Source organism: Engystomops pustulosus, chromosome 10 (assembly GCF_040894005.1).
Source record: "Engystomops pustulosus chromosome 10, aEngPut4.maternal, whole genome shotgun sequence".
NCBI classification, from domain to species: domain Eukaryota; kingdom Metazoa; phylum Chordata; class Amphibia; order Anura; family Leptodactylidae; genus Engystomops; species Engystomops pustulosus.
The window spans coordinates 12,230,892-12,255,147 of record NC_092420.1 but is presented as its reverse complement, the minus strand read 5'-3'; the positions used below and the strand labels follow the sequence as shown (position 1 = coordinate 12,255,147).

Genomic DNA, 24,256 nt, shown 5'->3' with positions numbered 1-24,256 from the left:
ACTGGCACCCCCTGCTGGAGGTATTGTAAGGCAACGCTTCTGGTTCCCCATAGGGCAGTGTCGTTCAGCTTGGCCAGGTCCGGCTCTGTTAAAGTGGAAGATGATATATAAGGGGCAAAGAGCATGTCGGGGCACCATGGCTGTGCCCACAAGGTCCGGTGCACCCACAGGTGGAAGGCACTTGGTCAATCATGGCTCATTTGGAAGGGGTGGGTGATGAAATTTGGTCATGAGCGGGTGCACTGGAGTCCCTGGCCAAGCCCATAGGGCACCGAAATGCTTATTGCATTGCAATGCATCCAGCACCGAGGCCCCTTCAATCTTCTCACCGGTCTGATTCCATACCAATGTCTTATCCTATGGAATCCCCCTTTAAGTACTTGTATTGTTGTCTATTATTATTTTATTTCTTAATATTTCTCACTTTTAATGACTGCTCCGTCTTCCTCCTCCTTCCAGATATTCTTCTTCTGCTTCAATTTTCTGAAGCACATCACTTCGGACGAGTTCTCCTCGTCGGGGAGGAAAGCGCGGTAAGCCTGGCGCCTGTAACGGGAAGGGAGGAAGCCGCTGACCTCATTAGCGGATATCGATGGAGGCCGCCAAACCTCCAGTGTCCTGACCCAGATTGTTTAATATATTCTCTGCTGGAAATGCTCCCAGTCTGGGACCTGCCTCACATGGAGGTGTGCACGGAGACAGTGGAGATAGATGATATATAGGTGATACCTGGGTATCTAACATATGGCTGAGATGCATCCATAGATTGGAAAAACGGATAGTTACACAAATGGATTGATGGTTCCGAGATGGACCCCCTAGACAGACGGTTCCGAGAAGGACCCCCTAGACAGACGGTTCCGAGAAGGACCCCCTAGACAGACGGTTCCGAGATGGACCCCCTAGACAGACGGTTCCGAGATGGACCCCCTAGACAGACGGTTCCGAGATGGACCCCCTAGACAGACGGTTCCGAGATGGACCCCCTAGACAGACGGTTCCGAGATGGACCCCCTAGACAGACGGTTCCGAGATGGACCCCCTAGACAGACGGTTCCGAGATGGACCCCCTAGACAGACGGTTCCGAGATGGACCCCCTAGACAGACGGTTCCGAGATGGACCCCCTAGACAGACGGTTCCGAGATGGACCCCCTAGACAGACGGTTCCGAGATGGACCCCCTAGACAGACGGTTCCGAGATGGACCCCCTAGACAGACGGTTCCGAGATGGACCCCCTAGACAGACGGTTCCGAGATGGACCCCCTAGACAGACGGTTCCGAGATGGACCCCCTAGACAGACGGTTCCGAGATGGACCCCCTAGACAGACGGTTCCGAGATGGACCCCCTAGACAGACGGTTCCGAGATGGACCCCCTAGACAGATGGTTCCGCCGTGAATACAGAGATCCATTTTCCATGACTATGACCCAGTGCCATTTCACATCAGTGGGTTGTATAATACAGGACACGTTCATGTCTGTCGCGCTGCTGGGAGTAGTGCGGCCTCATCCGGTGAATGATGGGTGTAATGATCTTTCTGTCTTGCAGGCGGAAAAGCTCTCAGCCACGAGATCCTGGTTTGACGTTAGAAGATTTCTGTGCGTTGAGTAGGTACCATATGTTTCGTTGATGTTTTACATGTTTCCGCTTTTTGTTCTAAATATTTTACTTCTAAATAATATTTAAATTAATTAGAATAAAGTTATAAAAATAATTTTTTCTTGTGTTTTTTTTTTGCCAGAACCTCGTGATCGGGGCAGCCCCACCAGTCTGAGCAGCGACTTCTCTGTTATCACTGAAGATTCGCCCAGTGCCTTCGGAAACGCACACTGTGACGGCGTCGACCTGATAAATTTTGGCTCACAGAGCCACGCCGTCTGGTAAGGGTTAGAGATGATGGGGCAGAAGTGACATTTAAAGACTCCACAATCTAAGAACGGTTTCTTCATCTTCCTCTTCATCCCCCGTACCAGGAAGAAGACTCATACCCCCTCCCCGCAGATGGCGGTCTGGAACCGGGCGTCCGAGGACCATCTGCTCCAGCCATCAGGATCCGAAGCCAGATCCTCAAGCTCCTCCTCCTCCAACCATTCGGACGTCTTCCTTAGGCCGGGGAGTAGCCCCCTGGAGGTACCACAGCGCAGGTGGGACACGTGGCGAGGCGTTCCTATGTACGTGTAACTACCACACTTATACATTGTGCATGTGACTGATTGTAACAGTAATAATCCATAGGTGTAAGGGGGGGGGGGGGGGGGGCATCAGCACAAGTAAAACATGGAATTTGAGACCATAATCCTGACCCATCATATTTAAGCAGTAGCTTCTGGTGGTCCCAGCAGGGGGCGCAGCACCTAGACTACAGTCTGTTTCCCGTACACTTGGATAGACACCACCTCTCTATTCTCAGCGACTGGGGGGTTCCCTCAACCCTTTTTCCAGCGGTGGTACCACCTACCTCTATGATATTCCATACCCCTCAGATGGAATCATCCATTGGTGAAGGGGGTATTCTCCTCTGTTTTCCATTATTTGGCTTAGTGCATCTGATTTACAGCTTGTGTAAATTTTTACTGTATATTAGGGGTGCGCATCCCGTCCACTTTATTACTTGGTTCTTGTCACTTTTTTCTTTATGCTGTTCCAAATCGACTTCCAGATTTATGACATTTAATAGTATGGTGCCACCTGGTGTTCACAGTAGTACAGTACGTCCACCTGTCAAGCTTATTGCGGGTGGTCGCACATGCTCAGTCACTCTCTCTCCACAGCCAGGATCCTCTGTACTCTGCAGGGAGCCTATAGGAATAGGTTCTTGGCCTGCTTGTCAGGATAGGAGCAGAACCTCTGATGTACATAGCGGAGCGAGTGATAAGACTTCTGCGGGGGAAAGTCAGAAAAGAGCTATAAGGGGGTTGACTAAGCTCAGAACCTTCCCGAGAGGAACAACTGGAAATAATTTTTTATAAAATATATGTATATATTGTCCTATGACAGCAAATTACAAACCCCAAGCCTGAGGCTGCACTACCTGGAGCTTCTTGTGACGATATGTTGCAGCGTGTAATAACGGAGTCCCTATTATGATTCCGTATCGTCCTTCTTTGTGTAGATCTGGGGGTCACTGGTGTATCCGGAGGTCTTGTAACAAAACTTAACCCTTTCCCTCCTTACAGAATCCATGCTGATCCGTGCTGGATTGTGTCTGCCTCCTTGTTGACGGTTTCCCGCAGACTTGTAGATGCAGGTCTATTTTGCAGCTGCTGTTGGTCTTATAACCTCTGAGTTTTGGTAGATGGATCAGAACCTCAGTTTTTACCCCATTCCAGACTTTTCATTAATTTTCACGGATTTCCGTTTCCAGCCAGCGCGGTGCGGCGGAGGTCGGCCTGTAATCTGCTTACATAACCCATCATTACCGGAGCACATGTTCATACTACGGCTTATACTACAGCCTGAACCCGCAGCTGTCTGACGCTGGATCCTGATTTTCCGGCCCGTTAGTTTTTTTGTATTTCCATCTCTCACAACATAACATTGCGCTGCGTTCCCCAGTGGCGATCCTGCGGCGCCAGCGCGGGGAGGGGGGGGGGAGCAGCGAATTGGCATGTGTTTTAGTCCTAGCAGGTGCGGTGGGTTATGAAGCCCTGGCTGCAGCTCTCTCCGAACGTTCCCTATTCCCAGATTAGCGCGATGCTAACACAGACGGCTGAAGCCTGACCTCATTTCATACGGATATTATGCCGCGATATTAGACGGAAATCGGGATCAGCTGCATCAACACCAGATAAAAAAAAAAAATCTACATTGTGTCTTGGTATAATGTGCATATTTTTAGGAAATTTTTTTACAAAATTACAAAATTTTTATTGTATTAAATTTATAGCCTCAGGGTTTTCTAGAATTTTCCATGATTATGTAAGACATAATGGGGCTCATTTACTAAGGGCCCGATTCGCGTTTTCCCGACGCATTACGCGATTTGCGCCGATATTTCCGATTTGCGCCGATTTCCCCTGAATTGCCCCGGGATTTTGGCGCACGCGATCGGATTGTGGCACATCGGCGCTGGCATGCACGCGACGGAAATCGGGGGGGGGGGGCGTGGCCGAACGAAAACCCGACGGATTCGGAAAAACCGCCGCATTTAAAACAAAAAATGTGTCGTGGAGCTTGCACTTACCTTCACTCAGCCCGTGCCGCTGAACTCCAGTGCGTTCCAGGGAACTTCAGCGCAGCAGCGCCACCTGGTGGACGTTGGAGGAACTGCCTTAATAAATCCCGGCCGAACCCGAATCCAGCGCAGAGAACGCGCCGCTGGATCGCGAATGGACCGGGTAAGTAAATCTGCCCCAATTTTTAAAGCCTATATTGTAAGTAATACATAGAATATAAAACTATAATACAATATATTAAGATATTACATATTAAAATATGACTTAAATGTAGAAAATGTACTAAAATCTAAAATGTGTATTATTATCATAAAGTGGCACCTTCCTCGCCTCCCAGCGCTTCTTTCCCTGCATGCAGACTTGGTTACTTTCTTAGTCACCCCAAATTCTAAGCAAAATTGTAACCTAGTAAAATTGTAGAGGAGGAGGAGGGGGATGCAGCTGCAGGATCTCATTGTCTGTCAGTGTGTGCAAGGCTGTATGCTGTGAGAGGGGAGCAAGAGCTGCAGGTGAGCGATATCTGACCATCCTATGTCTTATTTGGAGGGAAAATGTAACTTTACAGAAACCATAGAGAAGGGAAAATTAACCAAAAATGTTATTTGTGTCCCATAGTCACATGTTAAAAAAAAAAAATTAAGGGAAACCTTTTTATGCCTTTTATGAGATCTTCCCTGTTTGCAGATGTGAAAACCTTAATCGCCCAAAAATTAATCTTGAGTACTAGAAGGCTTGTAGATGGGGGAGGAGGGGGATGTAGCTGCAGGATTGGATGCTGTGAGAGAGGAGAAGGAGCTGCAGGCGAAGTTCCACCCAATTAGCGTTTTCAGAAAAAAATACCTAAAATTGTGCAAATTTATGGTATTTTTCGGACTATAAGGTGCACTGGATTATAAGGCGCACCATCAAAAAATGGCTGCTAAAATGTCTAGGTTCATATATAAGACTCACCTGACTATAAGGATGAATGACCAGCAGGTGGCAGACCTGTGCACAGTTCAAGGCAGCTGTTGTCTGTAAGTACGGTACATATATAAGGCGCACTGGACTATAAGGCGCACCTTTCATTTCTGAGAAAATCTAAAAGGATTTTTTGTGCGCCTTATAGTCCGAAAAATACGGTAGTTCCTTTTCCATGGTCGTATGATTTCCCTCCTCTTCTAGCAGATTCTCCAGCTCCCTCCCCCCTCTCTCTGACCTTCTGGATAAAGGGCCATGTGTCCTGACCATAGGGCCTGGCATCACGATCTGTGCTGACTTTGGCTTTTAGCACCTTGCACTGGACCGGGCTTGGTCCAAATCTGCATGTAAGGAGCGATGAACGAGTGTCCTTACTAATACACATATCACCCCAAGACTTCACCTTATAGGCAGCTATTAGGTTTATGACTCCCCATTTACTGGGACCCTCATCTACAAGTGGGAGCAGCTGCTCTGACCCCTCCACATTACATATAGTCACCTTTTCCATTTTTAATAACTGGTGTGTAATTCCATATTTCCCCTCTAGTGGTCGCTGCAGTAGAAATGTATTGCCAGCCATGGCTCCCTACACTGATCAGAGGTTGAACACCCATTGAAGGTGGTTTTCAAACTTTCCTACTATTCATACTGAAGACCTATCCTCAGAATATGTGATCCTGGGGGGCAAGGGGGGTCACCACCATTTTCACATATACAGCTAGTGACCGGTTCCTACAGAGCGCTATTAACTAAATAACACCCTTCTTTGAGGTACCTGACAAACATCCGGATCTAGCAGTGAGTTGTAGGGGCGTTCTCGAGTCAGTGGCTCCTCCCCATGTCGCCTCACCATTCAGCAATGCATGTCATGTGACTAGGGTGATGTCATGCTGTGATTTCATGTGATCAGATACATACATGGGGTAGATTTTGCAAATGTTGGTTGGTAAAGGACATTGGATGACATCACCCTGGTCACATGGCATGAAGTGCTGAATGGTGAGGAGGCATGGGGCAGAGCTACTGGGCTCAGCTGAGCAGGACACGCCCCCTCGAACTTGCTACTCCATCTTACTGAAGGCCAGGTAAGATAACAAAGTTTATTTTGTGGGGATGTAAGGGAAACCATTTTTAGCTAAAATAAATGGCTCCATTAGTTTATAGGACTCTATAGGAACCTGTCACTAGCTGTATATGTGGAAAATGTGATGACGGGTTCCCTTTAAACAGCATTTATAGCCAAGTAAATGTAATGTGAGCTGCAGTTCCCTAGTGCGGCCACTATACAGAGGCTGGAGCCTTCTGTTTCAGTCCATTGTATATCTGATCCAAGGATCAAACCGCCCACCAATCATATGAAACACACATGGGGGAGGGGTACAGAACAAATTTTTGTTTTGTTTTTTAAGAATGACACTAATCTCATGCAACATTTTTACTAATTTTCCTTGAAATCCGAAATCTTAACCCTCCACTAATCCTGCCATGGACTTGGGTCTGTCCTTCTTCTTCTGCATCGTTGGGTTTTCTGCTTTCTGGGTTTGGAGACCCTCGTGATCTGCGGGGTCTTTGGGTGTTTCTGCATGCACCTTGGCTTTGCAATGGCTCCGCGTGATTAGAGAACCGATGACCCCTCCTGTTCCCGGGCGCCGCTTCTCTCCGGTCACCGCTGCAGGGTGCCGGGGTCAGGTCTTTATTGAGTTTGAAGTAGAAGCCACTCATCCCACGGTCTTCCCTTTCTCTCTCTTCGCCTCAGATCAGCGGACCATTCCCTTCCTGGATCTTCCGTCTCTACAGACTATGGCAGCTGGCAGATGGTATCGGAGGGTGGGAGTGTTCATGACCATGGTATCCTCAGCGCCGGCACCTTCCTCCCCTTCAGCTTCCCAGATGACAAACCTAGCGGTGGCCTGTAAGTGCATCCGGACCGGCGGTGGTGGGCGCCGCTGATCTCTACATCACTTTGTAACTACCATTGAGAAAGTATCTGTTCATCTATGGAAAGTTCCTCAGGCCCCAGGTATCAATCATCTATAGGGTATCTATAGGGTACATAGAACATCAGTATGATACACCCTTCCAATGATTTACAAGTAAGTTTGGAGAGGACTTCTCTGTTTCCAGTAATGGATGGGATGGATGAGAGTATCTTCATGTTTATCTGCGGCCTCATCAACATGCAGGACTCTAAATCCCTTCTATCAGTCCCAAATTGTCTCCTCATCGGCTCCTGAGAAACAAATGTAACTAATATAATACTGCCCCTATGTACAAGCATATAACTACTATAATACTGCCCCCTATGTACAAGAATATAACTACTATAATACTGCCCCCTATGTATAAGAATATAACTACTATAATACTGCCCCCTATGTACAAGAATATAACTACTATAATACTGCCACCTATGTACAGGAATATAACTACTATAATACTGCCCCCTATGTACAAGAATAGAACTACTATAATACTGCCCCCTATGTACAAGAATATAACTACTATAATACTGCCTCCTATGTACAAGAATAGAACTAATATAATACTGCCCCCTATGTACAAGCATATAACTACTATAATACTGCCCCCTATGTACAAGAATATAACTACTATAATACTGCCCCCTATGTACAGGAATATAACTACTATAATACTACCCCCTATGTACAAGAATATATCTACTATAATACTGCCCCCTATGTACAAGAATATAACTACTATAATACTGCCCCCTATGTACAAGAATATAACTACTATAATACTGCCCCCTATGTACAGGAATATAACTACTATAATACTGCCCCCTATGTACAAGAATATAACTACTATAATACTGCCCCCTATGTACAAGAATATAACTACTATAATACTGCCCCCTATGTACAAGAATATAACTACTATAATACTGCCCCCTATGTACAGGAATATAACTACTATAATACTGCCTCCTATGTACAGGAATATAACTACTATAATACTGCCTCCTATGTACAGGAATATAACTGCTATAATACTGCCTCCTATGTACAAGAATATAACTGCTATAATACTGCCTCCTATGTACAGGAATATAACTGCTATAATACTGCCCCCTATGTACAGGAATATAACTGCTATAATACTGCCCCCTATGTACAGGAATATAACTGCTATAATACTGCCCCCTATGTACAGGAATATAACTGCTATAATACTGCCCCCTATGTACAGGAATATAACTGCTATAATACTGCCCCCTATGTACAGGAATATAACTGCTATAATACTGCCCCCTATGTACAGGAATATAACTGCTATAATACTGCCCCCTATGTACAGGAATATAACTGCTATAATACTGCCCCCTATGTACAGGAATATAACTGCTATAATACTGCCCCCTATGTACAGGAATATAACTACTATAATACTGCCCCCTATGTACAGGAATATAACTACTATAATACTGCCCCCTATGTACAGGAATATAACTACTATAATACTGCCCCCTATGTACAGGAATATAACTACTATAATACTGCCCCCTATGTACAGGAATATAACTACTATAATACTGCCCCCTATGTACAGGAATATAACTACTATAATACTGCCCCCTATGTACAGGAATATAACTACTATAATACTGCCCCCTATGTACAGGAATATAACTACTATAATACTGCCCCCTATGTACAGGAATATAACTACTATAATACTGCCCCCTATGTACAGGAATATAACTACTATAATACTGCCCCCTATGTACAGGAATATAACTACTATAATACTGCCCCCTATGTACAGGAATATAACTACTATAATACTGCCCCCTATGTACAGGAATATAACTACTATAATACTGCCCCCTATGTACAGGAATATAACTACTATAATACTGCCCCCTATGTACAAGAATATAACTACTATAATACTCCCCCCCTATGTACAAGAATATAACTTCTATAATACTGCCCCCTATGTACAAGAATATAACTTCTATAATACTGCCCCCTATGTACAAGAATATAACTTCTATAATACTGCCCCCTATGTACAAGAATATAACTACTATAATACTGCCCCTATGTACAAGAATATAACTACTATAATACTGCCCCTATGTACAAGAATATAACTACTATAATACTGCCCCCTATGTACAAGAATATAACTACTATAATACTGCCCCCTATGTACAGGAATATAACTACTATAATACTGCCCCCTATGTACAGGAATATAACTACTATAATACTGCCCCCTATGTACAGGAATATAACTACTATAATACTGCCCCCTATGTACAGGAATATAGCTACTATAATACTGCCCCCTATGTACAGGAATATAACTACTATAATACTGCCCCCTATGTACAAGAATATAACTTCTATAATACTGCCCCCTATGTACAAGAATATAACTACTATAATACTGCCCCCTATGTACAAGAATATAACTTCTATAATACTGCCCCCTATGTACAAGAATATAACTTCTATAATACTGCCCCCTATGTACAAGAATATAACTACTATAATACTGCCCCCTATGTACAAGAATATAACTACTATAATACTGCCCCCTATGTACAAGAATATAACTACTATAATACTGCCCCCTATGTACAAGAATATAACTACTATAATACTGCCCCCTATGTACAAGAATATAACTACTATAATACTGCCCCCTATGTACAAGAATATAACTACTATAATACTGCCCTCTATGTACAAGAATATAACTACTATAATACTGCCCTCTATGTACAAGAATATAACTACTATAATACTGCCCCCTATGTACAGGAATATAACTACTATAATACTGCCCCCTATGTACAGGAATATAACTTCTATAATACTGCCCCCTATGTACAAGAATATAACTACTATAATACTGCCCCCAATGTACAAGAATATAACTACTATAATACTGCCCCCTATGTACAAGAATATAACTACTATAATACTGCCCCCTATGTACAAGAATATAACTACTATAATACTGCCCCCTATGTACAAGAATATAACTACTATAATACTGCCCCCTATGTACAGGAATATAACTACTATAATACTGCCCTCTATGTACAAGAATATAACTACTATAATACTGCCCCCTATGTACAAGAATATAACTACTATAATACTGCCCCCTATGTACAGGAATATAACTACTATAATACTGCCCCCTATGTACAGGAATATAACTTCTATAATACTGCCCCCTATGTACAAGAATATAACTACTATAATACTGCCCCCTATGTACAGGAATATAACTACTATAATACTGCCCCCTATGTACAAGAATATAACTGCTATAATACCCCTGGTAGGTAGTTTGGTTGCGGTACATTCATGTTGGTGAAGTATTTGCAGTATATAGTAAGAATCTCCAGCGATGTCTGTGCCCTGTATCTGCATATTTCGGCAGCTGGAGCGAGCGGGAGGGGGGATGGGGGGAGCAGCTGCTTCTAAAAATAAAGCACCTGACATTTGACTGTCAGCAGTCTCGTCGTTTAGGAGAAGGACTTGCTGGCAGAGTCCCCATAGACCTGCATTGTGTAAGCGCTGGCGCTTGTCCAGGGTCACTCGGGCCTTATTAAGGGTGACGGGGTTAATCCAAAATATGTTCTGTACATACAGCCGCTCTATGGTCCCTCCGCTGCATCAGGTCCCCCTTACTCCACCATCAGTGACACCCTCCCCCCCTTTCATTAGGCTCCTGGACAAGTGCTCCCCGACTTTGTAGGTCATACCTAAAGCACCGGCCTAAATACAGAGACCCTGATGGGGCCTGATGCTTGCAGGTCACTTCTATGGACACCTAATGACCTGCAGACCCATCATGGAGAACACCCCCCCCCCCCCCCTCCAGGTTTTATATTGGCTTCTGCTTTCGGACAGGAAATATTCTTTACAGATCATCGTCTCCTACACTTCAGAGCTCCGGCTGTAGACACTTCACTATTGTGGATAATGATCTGGGGCTTATGTGCAGCTGCCTGACCTTGGGGACCCAATCTATGAGATTTCCACCAATAGGTCTTGTACTGCCGGGGACAACGTGACACTTGGCAGGACGAGATATTCTTATCTATTCCATGAGCTCATACAGAGCTATATACCTGCTACCGGAGACTGTATATAGAAGGGAAGGATGGTATGTGCATCTCCTATCTGCAGGCAGCATGTTATAGAGCACGAGGAGCTGAGCAGATTGTACATAGTGTCCTACCTGCAGGCAGCATGTTATAGAGCAGGAGGAGCTGAGCAGATTGTACATAGTGTCCTATCTGCAGGCAGCATGTTATAGAGAAGGAGGAGCTGAGCAGATTGTACATAGTGTCCTATCTGCAGGCAGCATGTTATAGAGAAGGAGGAGTGGAGCAGATTGTACATAGTGTCCTATCTGCAGGCAGCTTGTTATAGAGCAGGAGGAGCTGAGCAGATTGTACATAGTGTCCTATCTGCAGGCAGCATGTTATAGAGAAGGAGGAGTGGAGCAGATTGTACATAGTGTCCTATCTGCAGGCAGCATGTTATACAGCAGGAGGATCTGAGCAGATTGTACATAGTGTCCTATCTGCGGGCAGCATGTTATAGAGCAGGAGGAGCTGAGCAGATTGCACATAGTGTCCTATCTGCAGGCAGCATGTTATAGAGCAGGAGGAGCTGAGCAGATAGTACATAGTGTCCTATTTGCAGCCAGCATGTTATAGAGCAGGTGGAGCTGAGCAGATTGTTCACGATGTCCTCAGTGGCCCTCACATGTAATATTGAGGCTAAGCTTTGATGTAAAGTACTGTCTGTCCCCCCCCCCCTGCTCTCCAGGACGTCTCTTGCACCTCGTATCTCCGGAGCAGCGTTACCTGTGAAGCCCCGATTGTCTAATTATCCATCACCTCCAGTAACTGCAGGATGCGGCCATTTCCTCACTATTGCATTTTCCTTTTTCTTCATACTATGAAAAATGAGGCGTCTGACGCTGGAATCTATGAGTGAGGACCCTCCGCAGCCATAACCCGGGGGGGTCGTCTGTACACGCACTCCCTGCTGTTGCCCTTAATAAGCGGTGGAGATGATGCTGGAATCGCTGCCTCTTCACAATTTTTTATTTCTAATGTCAGGAATATGGTGATATAAGGGGTTACTTGAGCCGTGCACTGGGGTTGGGGGCGGCAGCAGTATCTGAGCCGTGCACTGGGGTTGGGGGCGGCAGCAGTATCTGAGCCGTGCACCGGGGTTGGGGGCGGCAGCAGTATCTGAGCCGTGCACCGGGGTTGGGGGCGGCAGCAGTATCTGAGCCGTGCACTGGGGTTGGGGGCGGCAGCAGTATCTGAGCCGTGCACCGGGGTTGGGGGCGGCAGCAGTATCTGAGCCGTGCACTGGGGTTGGGGGCGGCAGCAGTATCTGAGCCGTGCACCGGGGTTGGGGGCGGCAGCAGTATCTGAGCTGTGCACCGGGGTTGGGGGCGGCAGCAGTATCTGAGCCGTGCACCGGGGTTGGGGGAGGCAGCAGTATCTGAGCCATGCACCCGGGGTTGGGGGCGGCAGCAGTATCTGAGCCGTGCACTGGGGTTGGGGGCGGCAGCAGTATCTGAGCCATGCACCCGGGGTTGGGGGCGGCAGCAGTATCTGAGCCGTGCACTGGGGTTGGGGGCGGCAGCAGTGTCTGAGCCGTGCACTGGGGTTGGGGGCGGCAGCAGTGTCTGAGCCGTGCACTGGGGTTGGGAGCGGCAGCAGTATCGGAGCCGTGCACTGGGGTTGGGGGCGGCAGCAGTATCTGAGCCGTGCACCGGGGTTGGGGGAGGCAGCAGTATCTGAGCCGTGCACCGGGGTTGGGGGCGGCAGCAGTATCTGAGCCGTGCACCGGGGTTGGGGGAGGCAGCAGTATCTGAGCCGTGCACCCGGGGTTGGGGGCGGCAGCAGTATCTGAGCCGTGCACCGGGGTTGGGGGAGGCAGCAGTATCTGAGCCGTGCACCGGGGTTGGGGGCGGCAGCAGTATCTGAGCCGTGCACCGGGGTTGGGGGAGGCAGCAGTATCTGAGCCGTGCACTGGGGTTGGGGGCGGCAGCAGTATCTGAGCCATGCACCCGGGGTTGGGGGCGGCAGCAGTATCTGAGCCGTGCACTGGGGTTGGGGGCGGCAGCAGTGTCTGAGCCGTGCACTGGGGTTGGGGGCGGCAGCAGTGTCTGAGCCGTGCACTGGGGTTGGGAGCGGCAGCAGTATCGGAGCCGTGCACTGGGGTTGGGGGCGGCAGCAGTATCTGAGCCGTGCACCGGGGTTGGGGGAGGCAGCAGTATCTGAGCCGTGCACCGGGGTTGGGGGCGGCAGCAGTATCTGAGCCGTGCACCGGGGTTGGGGGAGGCAGCAGTATCTGAGCCGTGCACCCGGGGTTGGGGGCGGCAGCAGTATCTGAGCCGTGCACTGGGGTTGGGGGCGGCAGCAGTATCTGAGCCGTGCACTGGGGTTGGGGGCGGCAGCAGTATCTGAGCCGTGCACTGGGGTTGGGGGCGGCAGCAGTATCTGAGCCGTGCACTGGGGTTGGGGGCGGCAGCAGTATCGGAGCCGTGCACCGGGGTTGGGGGAGGCAGCAGTATCTGAGCCGTGCACCGGGGTTGGGGGCGGCAGCAGTATCTGAGCCGTGCACCGGGGTTGGGGGAGGCAGCAGTATCTGAGCCGTGCACCCGGGGTTGGGGGCGGCAGCAGTATCTGAGCCGTGCACTGGGGTTGGGGGCGGCAGCAGTATCGGAGCCGTGCACTGGGGTTGGGGGCGGCAGCAGTATCTGAGCCGTGCACTGGGGTTGGGGGTGGCAGCAGTATCTGAGCCGTGCACTGGGGTTGGGGGCGGCAGCAGTATCGGAGCCGTGCACTGTGGTTGGGCGCGGCACCTCCTGAGTTGTGTGTGGAGGCGCATTGCCGAAAAATCAGTACAATTGTGAATGTAACACATGACCCCATCCTGTATCGACTGTTTGACCTTTCCCCCCTGGGTCTCCCGATTCCTCACTGTCCTCTCTCTTCCAGGCACACGGCACAGACGGAGCGGGTGTCGCGGCTCGAGGCCGTCCAGTCCATCTTCCTCTCCGCCTATAACACCACCATAGGCCTTAGGACGGTCCCTGCGAGCCCCTCGGGGGCGATCAGTGGTCTTCTGGAGCAGTTTGCTCGTGGCGTGGGACTGCGAGGAGCCAGCGGTGCCGTGTGATGGGCGCAGTGCCCACCCCCCTCGCCCCTATGGAAGCCACATACAGGACAATCTCCAGGACGGGTTTGGACTTCTCCATATTAATGAAAGGGAAAGGTTTCTTCCAGTGGTGGATACATGATCGGTCAGCGCTGGGTGTAAGGACTGACCCGGCACAACATGGCGGTTTATATCTTCGTTCTCCTTTATTCATTGTAACATAAAAAAAAAAAAATCTTGAATTTGACTAAACTGTGACTTTTTAAATAGAAAATTGAAAAACATAATCACCTGACCATGACGAGACTGCTTTACAATCATGGCTGGGAACTACAAGTCCCAGCATCCCTTCCTAGTGGACACCCACTAGCACCTGCTGTACTTGATTTACCCACTAGGGGAACATCTTCTGTGGTCTGGAAGTTGTCTGATACAAAGCTGCAAACCCTCCTCTCTGCTATACACAAAATAACATTTTGTCTGCTCGCTGCGCCCTCTAGTGGTGGCACGAGGCAGTCAGAATGTCATTAGTTACATCAATGACTGTATATACTGTGTGTATCTATGTGTTGCTATTGGTTAGTGAAGTGACAAATAACCAACCACTGCTCATACAGATGTGTACGTGAGACATCTGACACACTGTAACAAACCTACACCTGTGCTCGGGCCTTGATCATTGGTCTTCAGCCTCTTCCATTCACTTGCAGCAGGAAGACATCTTGTAAATATTGGAATTGAAGTATATAAGTCCAGGAGCAGAAAATACATGGCTGCTCTTTTTGAACAGTGGCGCCACCCTTGGCCTCAGTTTGGTCGTGGTATTGCATCTCTTCAATAGCCCAACATGGCCCAGGGACAGGTGTGGAGCTGGTTCTGGAGCAAAGCAGCCATGTTTTCTGCATTCTGGACAATCCCTTTAAGGAGCAGTCGTTGATGTAACTTTCTCATTGGGCCTCATAAAGTTGCAGGGGTGTGAATACTTACCTATTGTGTACTGCCTAAGGGGGTGACACTCATTACTGGACCCCCGTGTCGTGCCCCACCCCTCGTGCAAGTCTCTCAGAAAGCCCCATAGGGATGCTGGGACTTGTAGTTCCTCGGGTGCACTACACCCTCCAGCCCAATCCTTCTGCTGCTTACTATGATTTTTACCCAGTGATGGAGGAACAGCGGCCGCATTATTTTTGTTATTTTCCACATCGCTTTATTTTCCTCATATGGTTTTTATTTAATTTTGCAATCAACTTCAATTAAAAAGAAAAACTATTGTTAATTATTATTTTTTTTATACAGAGTCCTGTTCACACCTGGAGTCCTGGATTGATGAGTTATATGGGAATAGAGATACGATGCCACTCCTGTGCATAGGTGGTGTCTGGTACTGCAGCCAAGCTCCAATCACAATATCCAGCATTCAGATCTCCTCAGCTCCTCCTGCTCTATAACATGCTGATTACAGATGGGACACTATGTACAATCTGCTCAGCAACTGCTGCTCTATAGCATGCTGCCTGCTGCTAGGACACTATGTACAATCTGCTCAGCTCCTCCTGCTCTATAACATGCTGCCTGCAGATAGGACAAAATGTATAATCTGCTCCTCCTGCTCTATAACATGCTGCCTACTGCTAGGACACTATGTACAATCTGCTTTGTTCTTACTGCTTTATAACATGCTGCCTGCAGATTGTACGTAGTGTCCAATCTGCAGGCAGCATGTTATAGAGCAGGAGGGGCTGAGCAGATCATACATAGTGTCCTATGTGCAAGCAGCATGTTATAGATCAATAATACCTGAGCAGATAGGACACTATGTATGATCTGCTCAGCTCCTCCTGCAGATAGGACACTATGTGTGATCTGCTCCACTCCTCCTGCTGTATAACATGCTTCCTGCAGATAGGACACCATGTACAATCTGCTCAGCTCCTCTTGCTCTGTACATGCTGCCTGCAGATAGGACACTATGTACAATCTGCTCAGCTCCTCCTGCTCTATAACATGCTGTCTGCAGATAGGACACATGTACAATCTGCTCAGCTCCTCCTGCTCTATAACATGCTGCCTGCAGATAGGACACTATGTACAATCTGCTCAGCTCCTCCTGCTGTATAACATGCTGCCTGCAGATAGGACACTATGTACAATCTGCTCAGCTCCTCTTGCTCTGTACATGCTGCCTGCAGATAGGACACTATGTACAATCTGCTCAGCTCCTCCTGCTCTATAACATGCTGCCTGCAGATAGGACAAAATGTATAATCTGCTCCTCCTGCTCTATAACATGCTGCCTACTGCTAGGACACTATGTACAATCTGCTTTGTTCTTACTGCTTTATAACATGCTGCCTGCAGATTGTACGTAGTGTCCAATCTGCAGGCAGCATGTTATAGAGCAGGAGGGGCTGAGCAGATCATACATAGTGTCCTATGTGCAAGCAGCATGTTATAGATCAATAATACCTGAGCAGATAGGACACTATGTATGATCTGCTCAGCTCCTCCTGCAGATAGGACACTATGTGTGATCTGCTCCACTCCTCCTGCTGTATAACATGCTTCCTGCAGATAGGACACCATGTACAATCTGCTCAGCTCCTCTTGCTCTGTACATGCTGCCTGCAGATAGGACACTATGTACAATCTGCTCAGCTCCTCCTGCTCTATAACATGCTGTCTGCAGATAGGACACATGTACAATCTGCTCAGCTCCTCCTGCTCTATAACATGCTGCCTGCAGATAGGACACTATGTACAATCTGCTCAGCTCCTCCTGCTGTATAACATGCTGCCTGCAGATAGGACACTATGTACAATCTGCTCAGCTCCTCTTGCTCTGTACATGCTGCCTGCAGATAGGACACTATGTACAATCTGCTCAGCTCCTCCTGCTCTATAACATGCTGCCTGCAGATAGGACACATGTACAATCTGCTCAGCTCCTCCTGCTCTATAACATGCTGCCTGCAGATAGGACACTATGTACAATCTGCTCAGCTCCTCCTGCTGTATAACATGCTGCCTGCAGATAGGACACTATGTACAATCTGCTCAGCTCCTCCTGCTCTATAACATGCTGCCTGCAGATAGGTCACTGTGTACAATCTGCTCAGCTCCTCCTGCTCTATAACATGCTACCTGCAGACAGGACACTGTACAATCTGCTCAGCTCCTCCTGCTGTATAACATGCTTCCTGCAGATAGGACACATGTACAATCTGCTCAGCTCCTCCTGCTCTATAACATGCTGCCTGCAGATAGGACACTATGTACAATCTGCTCAGCTCCTCCTGCTGTATAACATGCTTCCTGCAGATAGGACACTATGTACAATCTGCTCAGCTCCTCCTGCTCTATAACATGCTGCCTATTAACCACTTGTGATCTGGACTAATTTTCTTCAGTGATCCCCATATGTAATGTGCCTGGATCTGTTGGTGTAGTGCTGGTAGATGCACTGTGGGGGGCGCTCCATTCCCCCCTCCCGTATTATTGTTCAGCTGCCCAAGATCTGACATATAAAACCACAGCCATGAAATAAGTTTAATTACGAAAAGGAGGAACCTTGCAGTGTCTCTATAGGAGCAGGTAATGAGGAGGCGCTGACACCACCAGCACAACTACAACTAACAAGGACATGTAGCACTGACAATGGGGGGATAATTGGGTTTCTATTTAAGAATCTGAAAACAGCGCCTCTACAGGCTACATGTGGCGTTGCAACTCATCCCCATTGACTTTAGAATGACATAAAGTAAGGACAGATGTGGAACTGCCCCTGGAACAAAGCAGCAATGCCTTTTTATTATCCTTGACAATCCCTTTAATTTAAGGACCTTTAATTTTTAGGTCCTAAACTATGTGTGGTGTGATACAAACCTTTGCAGAGCAATTGAAATGAATTGTCAATTCTGCAGACACCACCAGGGGGAGCTCTAATACGGATGCGTTATTGAGATCATTCAGGGCTGAGAAAAATTGGGTCAGATACCAGGATTTTAGTTTCCTCACACTGCTGTGCTCTTAGCTCTCTGCTCCGCTGCCCCTCCCTTCCATTCTAGTAACCAGAAAACTGCTACAGCTTTTATTCAGAACAGATGGGACAGGCGGTGGTTTAGGTTGGTACTAACAGCACAGCAGTGTGAGGACATACCCTCAGTGCAATTGAAGAAGCTACAATCCTGGAATATAAATCCATATATCACAGTCCTGCTGCTACTAACAACATACACAAAGGTCTGATTACACATCTCTCCAGGGACAATACATAACACTGGCTGCAGTGTCAGAGAACCCCCTGTGCACTTGGAGAAGTTATAAACCTGGAATATAAATCCATAAATCACAGTCCTGCTGCTACTAATAACATACATAAAGGTCTGATTACACCATATCTAACACTGGCAGCAGAGGGCACAGAGCACAGCAGTGTGAGGACACGACCACTTGCAGAAGCTACAATCCTGGAATATAAATCCATATTTCACAGTCTTGCTTTTACCCAAATACCTATTGGTATGATTACACATCTGTCCAGGGACAATACATAACACTGGTTGCAGAGAGCACAGCAGTGTGAGGACACACACCCAGTGCACTTGTAGAAGCTACAATTCAGGAATATAAATCCATATTTCACAGTCCTGCTGCTACCAACAACATTTTTCCAGGGACAATACCTAACACTGGCTGCAGAGAGAACAGCACACACACCCAGAGCACTTCGAGAAGCTACAATCCTGGAATATAAATCCAATATCACAGTCCTGCTGCTACTAACAACATACACAAATTTATAATTACACATCTTTCCAGGGACAATACGTAACACTGGCTGCAGATAGTACAGAGCACTTCAGTGTGAGGAAACATATCCAGTGCACTTGGAGAAGCTACAATCCTGGAAGATAAATCCATATTTCACAGTTCTGCTGCTACTAACAACATATACAAAGTTGTGATTACACATCTCTCCAGGGACAATATCCAGCACTTGCTGCAGTCACTTCCCCTTCTAAGCCCTTTGGTCCACAAAGAAAACCACAAACTCCTCTCTGTGACATCACAGCATCACATGACACACTCAGCTCTGCTGCATCTGTAGGATAAGTAACAGCTGGAGCGGTTACTACAACTCTAATCCCTGTATAGTAGGAGGAGGAGGATAGTGGATTCTGGGAATTAGGATTTGTCCAGTTGCAATGTGTTCATACACTAGAGAAGTGGAGACCCCCATGTCCTATCAGCAGCGGGGGCAGGGTGGTACATGAAGACCCCATAGAGGATCCATGTCCTAACAGCCACACTGGAAGATTATATATTGTTACTTTGTTTTATCTGCTTTACGGAAAGCTGGGTGACAACCAACATGTCCACCATGTGGATTGCCACCCAACTTTTCTGATAAACTGAATAGAAACTTCATGTAAAAGGATCCATGATGACATCAAGTCAATAGGATCATCCAACTTTTCTAGAATCCTGAAACTATGTAGAATATACTAGAATGGGGAAGGTATTATATGCAATGATGATGAATCAGGGAAAGCTGGGTGACACAACACAGCCATCATCCAGCCCACACAGAGATTGCTACCCAACTTTTCTAGAATCCTGAAAGTCTGAAGTAGACACTAGGATGGAGAAGGGATCACAGCATGATGATGATGATGATGATAATGAAGCAGGAAAAGCTGGATGACACAATACAGACACCATAAAGTTTGCACAGAGATTACTACCTTTTCTAGACTCCTGAAGGACACAGACTGCTCAGTGAACAAGTATGGGAAAGCTGAGTGACAACCAGAATAACCGCACTAAAGCTACTAGAGATTTCGACCAATATTTCCAGAGTTCTAACTAGTAAACACTGGACCACTAGGCGGTTGAGATGCCTGGGAAAGTTGGGTGGCACTCAATGTTAAATGTTAAGTTGGGTGGCACTCACTGTTAAAGTTCTAGAATCCTGAAAGACAGGGTGGGTAGGCAGATGAGTAGCCTGGGAAAGCTGGGTCATACCTAACATATACTTAGTAAATATGGCATGACTAGGCAAATAAGTATGGGAAAGCTGGGTGAGGGTTTGTCATCCAACTTTTCCAGAATCGTGAATGGTAAATGTGTCCTGTAGAGTAGTGAAACAGGACACACACTTGCAGATCTAGGGAAAGCTGGGTGGAGGCAGTAATGGTGTATTACGATCAGGTTTTTGTTACTTTGTATCTATTTGTAGACATTGTCCTCTCCCTCCTTCCATCCCCTCCAGATTCCGGAAATCCCCGCTGCTCCAGTGAACTTCCCGCTCCGCACATCTGTTGCTGCTGATCTGTCGAGGATTGTCATTTTAATCCGTGTATTAGAGATAATGCGACGCCACGTGACATCCCAGGACAGCGGAGCGGGGACATATTGTTACTCCAACCTGCAACTCATAGATGTAGATAGATGTGTCTCCACGGTAACAGACTACAAGGCATCCCATGTGTAGTCTGATCCTACAGTCTTCTGTCTGATGGTCCACCAAGAAGAAGAAGAAACACATGTCAGGACCTGACTACGCGGAGCATGTCTGTAGTCTGGAACCATGGCGTTTCATAGATCTGCATTGGAGCTGTGTACAAAAAACTGAAGACTTGCAACACAGAAATTGCAGCCTATTCTCTACCCTTAGGGTCAGTACCCATAAATGATCCCTTTGTCACTATAGGAAACCAATACTTTACATTGTTGCCCTTGTTATACAGCTGACGGGTTGCTACAATGTATCAGTCTAGTCTGAACTCCAGATGCTACAGTTAAACAATGAGATTTGTAGAAGCCCCTTGAGATCTGAGTCAGAAATGATGAGAAGGTCTTTGAAGAGAAGTCCCCGTCCACAAAATATCCTGGGAACCATCTTAAAAAGTCCTTCCAGTCTCCTGCCGAGCGTCGTCCTTGTAGTGTCCCAGCTCTGCTGCGTCAGTGTCTGCAGGATGATGGGCACTGACACCCTGGCAGGAGAGGAGGGGGGGGCCCGGAGCTACCTGCAGTCCCAGCAGTGGCGGAGGTCCCAGCCCAGCACAATGGCATCGGGTATGCGCTCTGATCACACACCAGCTTTCATCTGCCTTGTCTCCTTCCATAAGTCATAGGGAGGTTTGGAGAAGACCAAAAAGATTTAAACATGAATCTGCAAAATGTGCACCAGAAACCCACCATAATGTATAATTTATAGTACCGGTGGGAGAACATCTTATTGCCCCCTTGGGTTCCCCCTGCACCCCAGGCCTCGTTCTACAAATCCAATTAAGTTCATATGTTTCTGGCATACTCATTCCCAAATAATATATTAGAAAATTCTCACTACCTTCAGTTACCACTAGATGGAGCTCTGGAGCCGTACACTCCTGAGCTCCCCCTAGTGCTGGCTACAGGTGTTTTATCATGTATGGCTTGGCAGTGCATTTGAAGTTTTGTCCCAGGAAAAGACAGTATAAATATTATATAAGAGAATAGGCACAATTTTTGGATCCTGATCCCTGACAAACCTGGCTGAAACGTATTTAATCACTTAAAAGATTTTCACTTATCCTATTGATTTCTATAGCGGCATCAAATTCCATAGCGCTTTACATATTCTGGAGAAAATATACAAATAAAGTAAGACATTAGCAGATTAGGTTGCTGCTGTGTTGTGATTGATTGAGCCACGCCCAGCTCTCTGCAGCCCAGCCCTGTCCAGCAAGGGTTACTGTGAGGGATAGCTAAACTAGTCAGCTGCTGGGGGTCCAGCAAGGGTTACTGTGAGGGATAGCTAAACTAGTCAGCTGCTGGGGGTCCAGCAAGGGTTACTGTGAGGGATAGCTAAACTAGTCAGCTGCTGGGGGTCCAGCAAGGGTTACTGTGAGGGATAGCTAAACTAGTCAGCTGCTGGGGGTGGCGTCCAGGGACATCCTTTATACATTTGCCCAGTCCCAATACACATTGCCTGTTCTTCTAGTCTGTTTATACTGTTCCCTATTGCAGATAGTTATTGCTTTGCTATTCCATGTATCCGACCTCTGCTACGTTACTTGACCTTTCACTAGTGATTATTCTGTACCTTTGCCACCATCTTGCCTTTGATGCTTCTCATTGCCTTGAAGCATTACTGTGTCCTAGTGTGAACACTGGTCTATCTCAGTGCGGACACTGGTCTATGTCACCTTGCAGGATCAATCAGGGTCTAATAGTTAGGTTCATGATAGCAGGTCCGCCCTTATGGCTTATCTGCTCTAGGCAGTTGGTAGCCTTAAAAGACGTTGCAAGGTAAGTTGGCCACCACTTACTTAATCTGACAGCTTGCACCTGTTTACTTGACAGGTACATGACAAGAGCTTTTAATCCTATTGCATGTGCTGATATCACTGTTCCTCTAATCCACCTGATTGTTAAATTACAAAATTCTCCCTTCCTTCAGTCGCCACTAGATGGAGCTCAGGAGTTGTTTGCGTATTGTATCAGCATAGAGTTTAATGTATAAGCTCCCAAACGTTGCTAAAACTTTTTTTTCAATCGCCGAAATGTCTCTCGCTTGTCCTTTTTTTTTTTTTGACAAATACTTTTACAGCTCCAAATCCCTCTGAACGTTAAAGCAGGATCCTGGAAACTGTTTGAGCAATTGTCATCTCGCAAATGACAAATAGTCAGTCGGAATAAAAAATTCCCCCCTCCCCTCCCCCCCTCTGCTCTCCTGACATCTTTCACCTTGATGAGAACAGAGAGAAATCACAAAAATCCTCATTGAAATTCATAAATAATTTGCTGACCACATTATCAGCTCCGCCGAGCCGGGTGCAGGGAGCCGGGAGCGGTTCATTCATTACCGGCGGCGCGCTAATTCAGGCTGTAGATTGACTCGTAATCAGCGGGTTAGAAAAAAAATGGATTTCCCTTATCGGTAAATGGAGGAAGCGTGGGGACATTGTGGCTGCTTTATGTGTGTAATGAGCGACATCCGCCGTCTCTGAAGATTTTTTCAGCGGCTTTTGTGGAGTCTCTTCTCTCCTGAGCGGAAGGACAGATCTCTGCTCGCAGCCTCAGGCGGCATATACACAACAATATTTAAAGGAGATGTCTAGGCTGCCTGTTACTGATGACCTGCAGCGGAGCCGCAGTACCCTGGAATGGCCACTGTGCTGTGGATGGAGCTGTCTGCTTATGACTCTATACTCTATGTAGCATTTACTATACTAGAACTATGTTACTACGTCTTTCTTACTACCATATCTCCTCTACTACCATTATTCATACCCAATACAGCCCCCCTCCCCCACAATGGATTCCTTATGTACAGCTTTATGTGGCCCCCCCAGGAGCCCCGGGCCCCAGGACTTGCCGAGTGCTGGCGTCAGCCCTGAGTAATACTCTACTACTACTAAAACTACTAAGTGTTTGCCACTACATGTCCTCCTCTTCTACTATTATTCATACCCACTGCTACTGAGTCTTCAATACTTCTCCTCTATTATTAATACTCTAATACTACTTATACTCCTACAATTACTAATACTACTACGCGTTTACTACCTGTCCTTGTTAATTATTGTTAATAACAACTACTACTACTGATCTTCCTCCTCTACACCTTCTCTGTATCCCCCTCATTACCTCCTCTACTACCCTACTAAACCACTCCCCCTACTAGTACTACTCCTCCTCTACTACCCTACTAACCACTCCCCCTACTAGTACTCCTCCTCCTCTACTACCCTACTAAACCACTCCCCCTACTAGTACTACTCCTCCTCTACTACCCTACTAAACCACTCCCCCTACTAGTACTCCTCCTCCTCTACTACCCTACTAACCACTCCCCCTACTAGTACTACTCCTCCTCTACTACCCTACTAAACCACTCCCCCTACTAGTACTACTCCTCCTCTACTACCCTACTAAACCACTCCCCCTAC

The 24,256-nt window shown here is 47.0% G+C and overlaps 1 protein-coding gene across 4 annotated transcripts in view; it reads left to right on the top strand.

Annotated features, from left to right (window-relative positions):
• The window catches only part of MTMR14 (myotubularin related protein 14), a 38,547-nt gene extending 22,950 nt beyond the window's left edge, over positions 1 to 15,597 (top strand). The window contains exons 14-19 of one of the 4 annotated variants that reach the window (XM_072128055.1): positions 460 to 533; positions 1,553 to 1,611; positions 1,746 to 1,884; positions 1,978 to 2,148; positions 6,899 to 7,054; positions 14,162 to 15,597. In XM_072128055.1, coding sequence (XP_071984156.1) covers positions 460 to 533; positions 1,553 to 1,611; positions 1,746 to 1,884; positions 1,978 to 2,148; positions 6,899 to 7,054; positions 14,162 to 14,342 — 780 coding nt within the window. In that variant the 3' untranslated portion in view covers positions 14,343 to 15,597. Of the gene's footprint in view, positions 1 to 459; positions 534 to 1,552; positions 1,612 to 1,745; positions 1,885 to 1,977; positions 2,176 to 6,898; positions 7,055 to 14,161 lie in introns of all 4 variants that reach the window. The other 3 variants (XM_072128054.1, XM_072128057.1, XM_072128056.1) reach the window with 3 other exon arrangements.
• Positions 15,598 to 24,256: the final 8,659 nt, after the last annotated feature.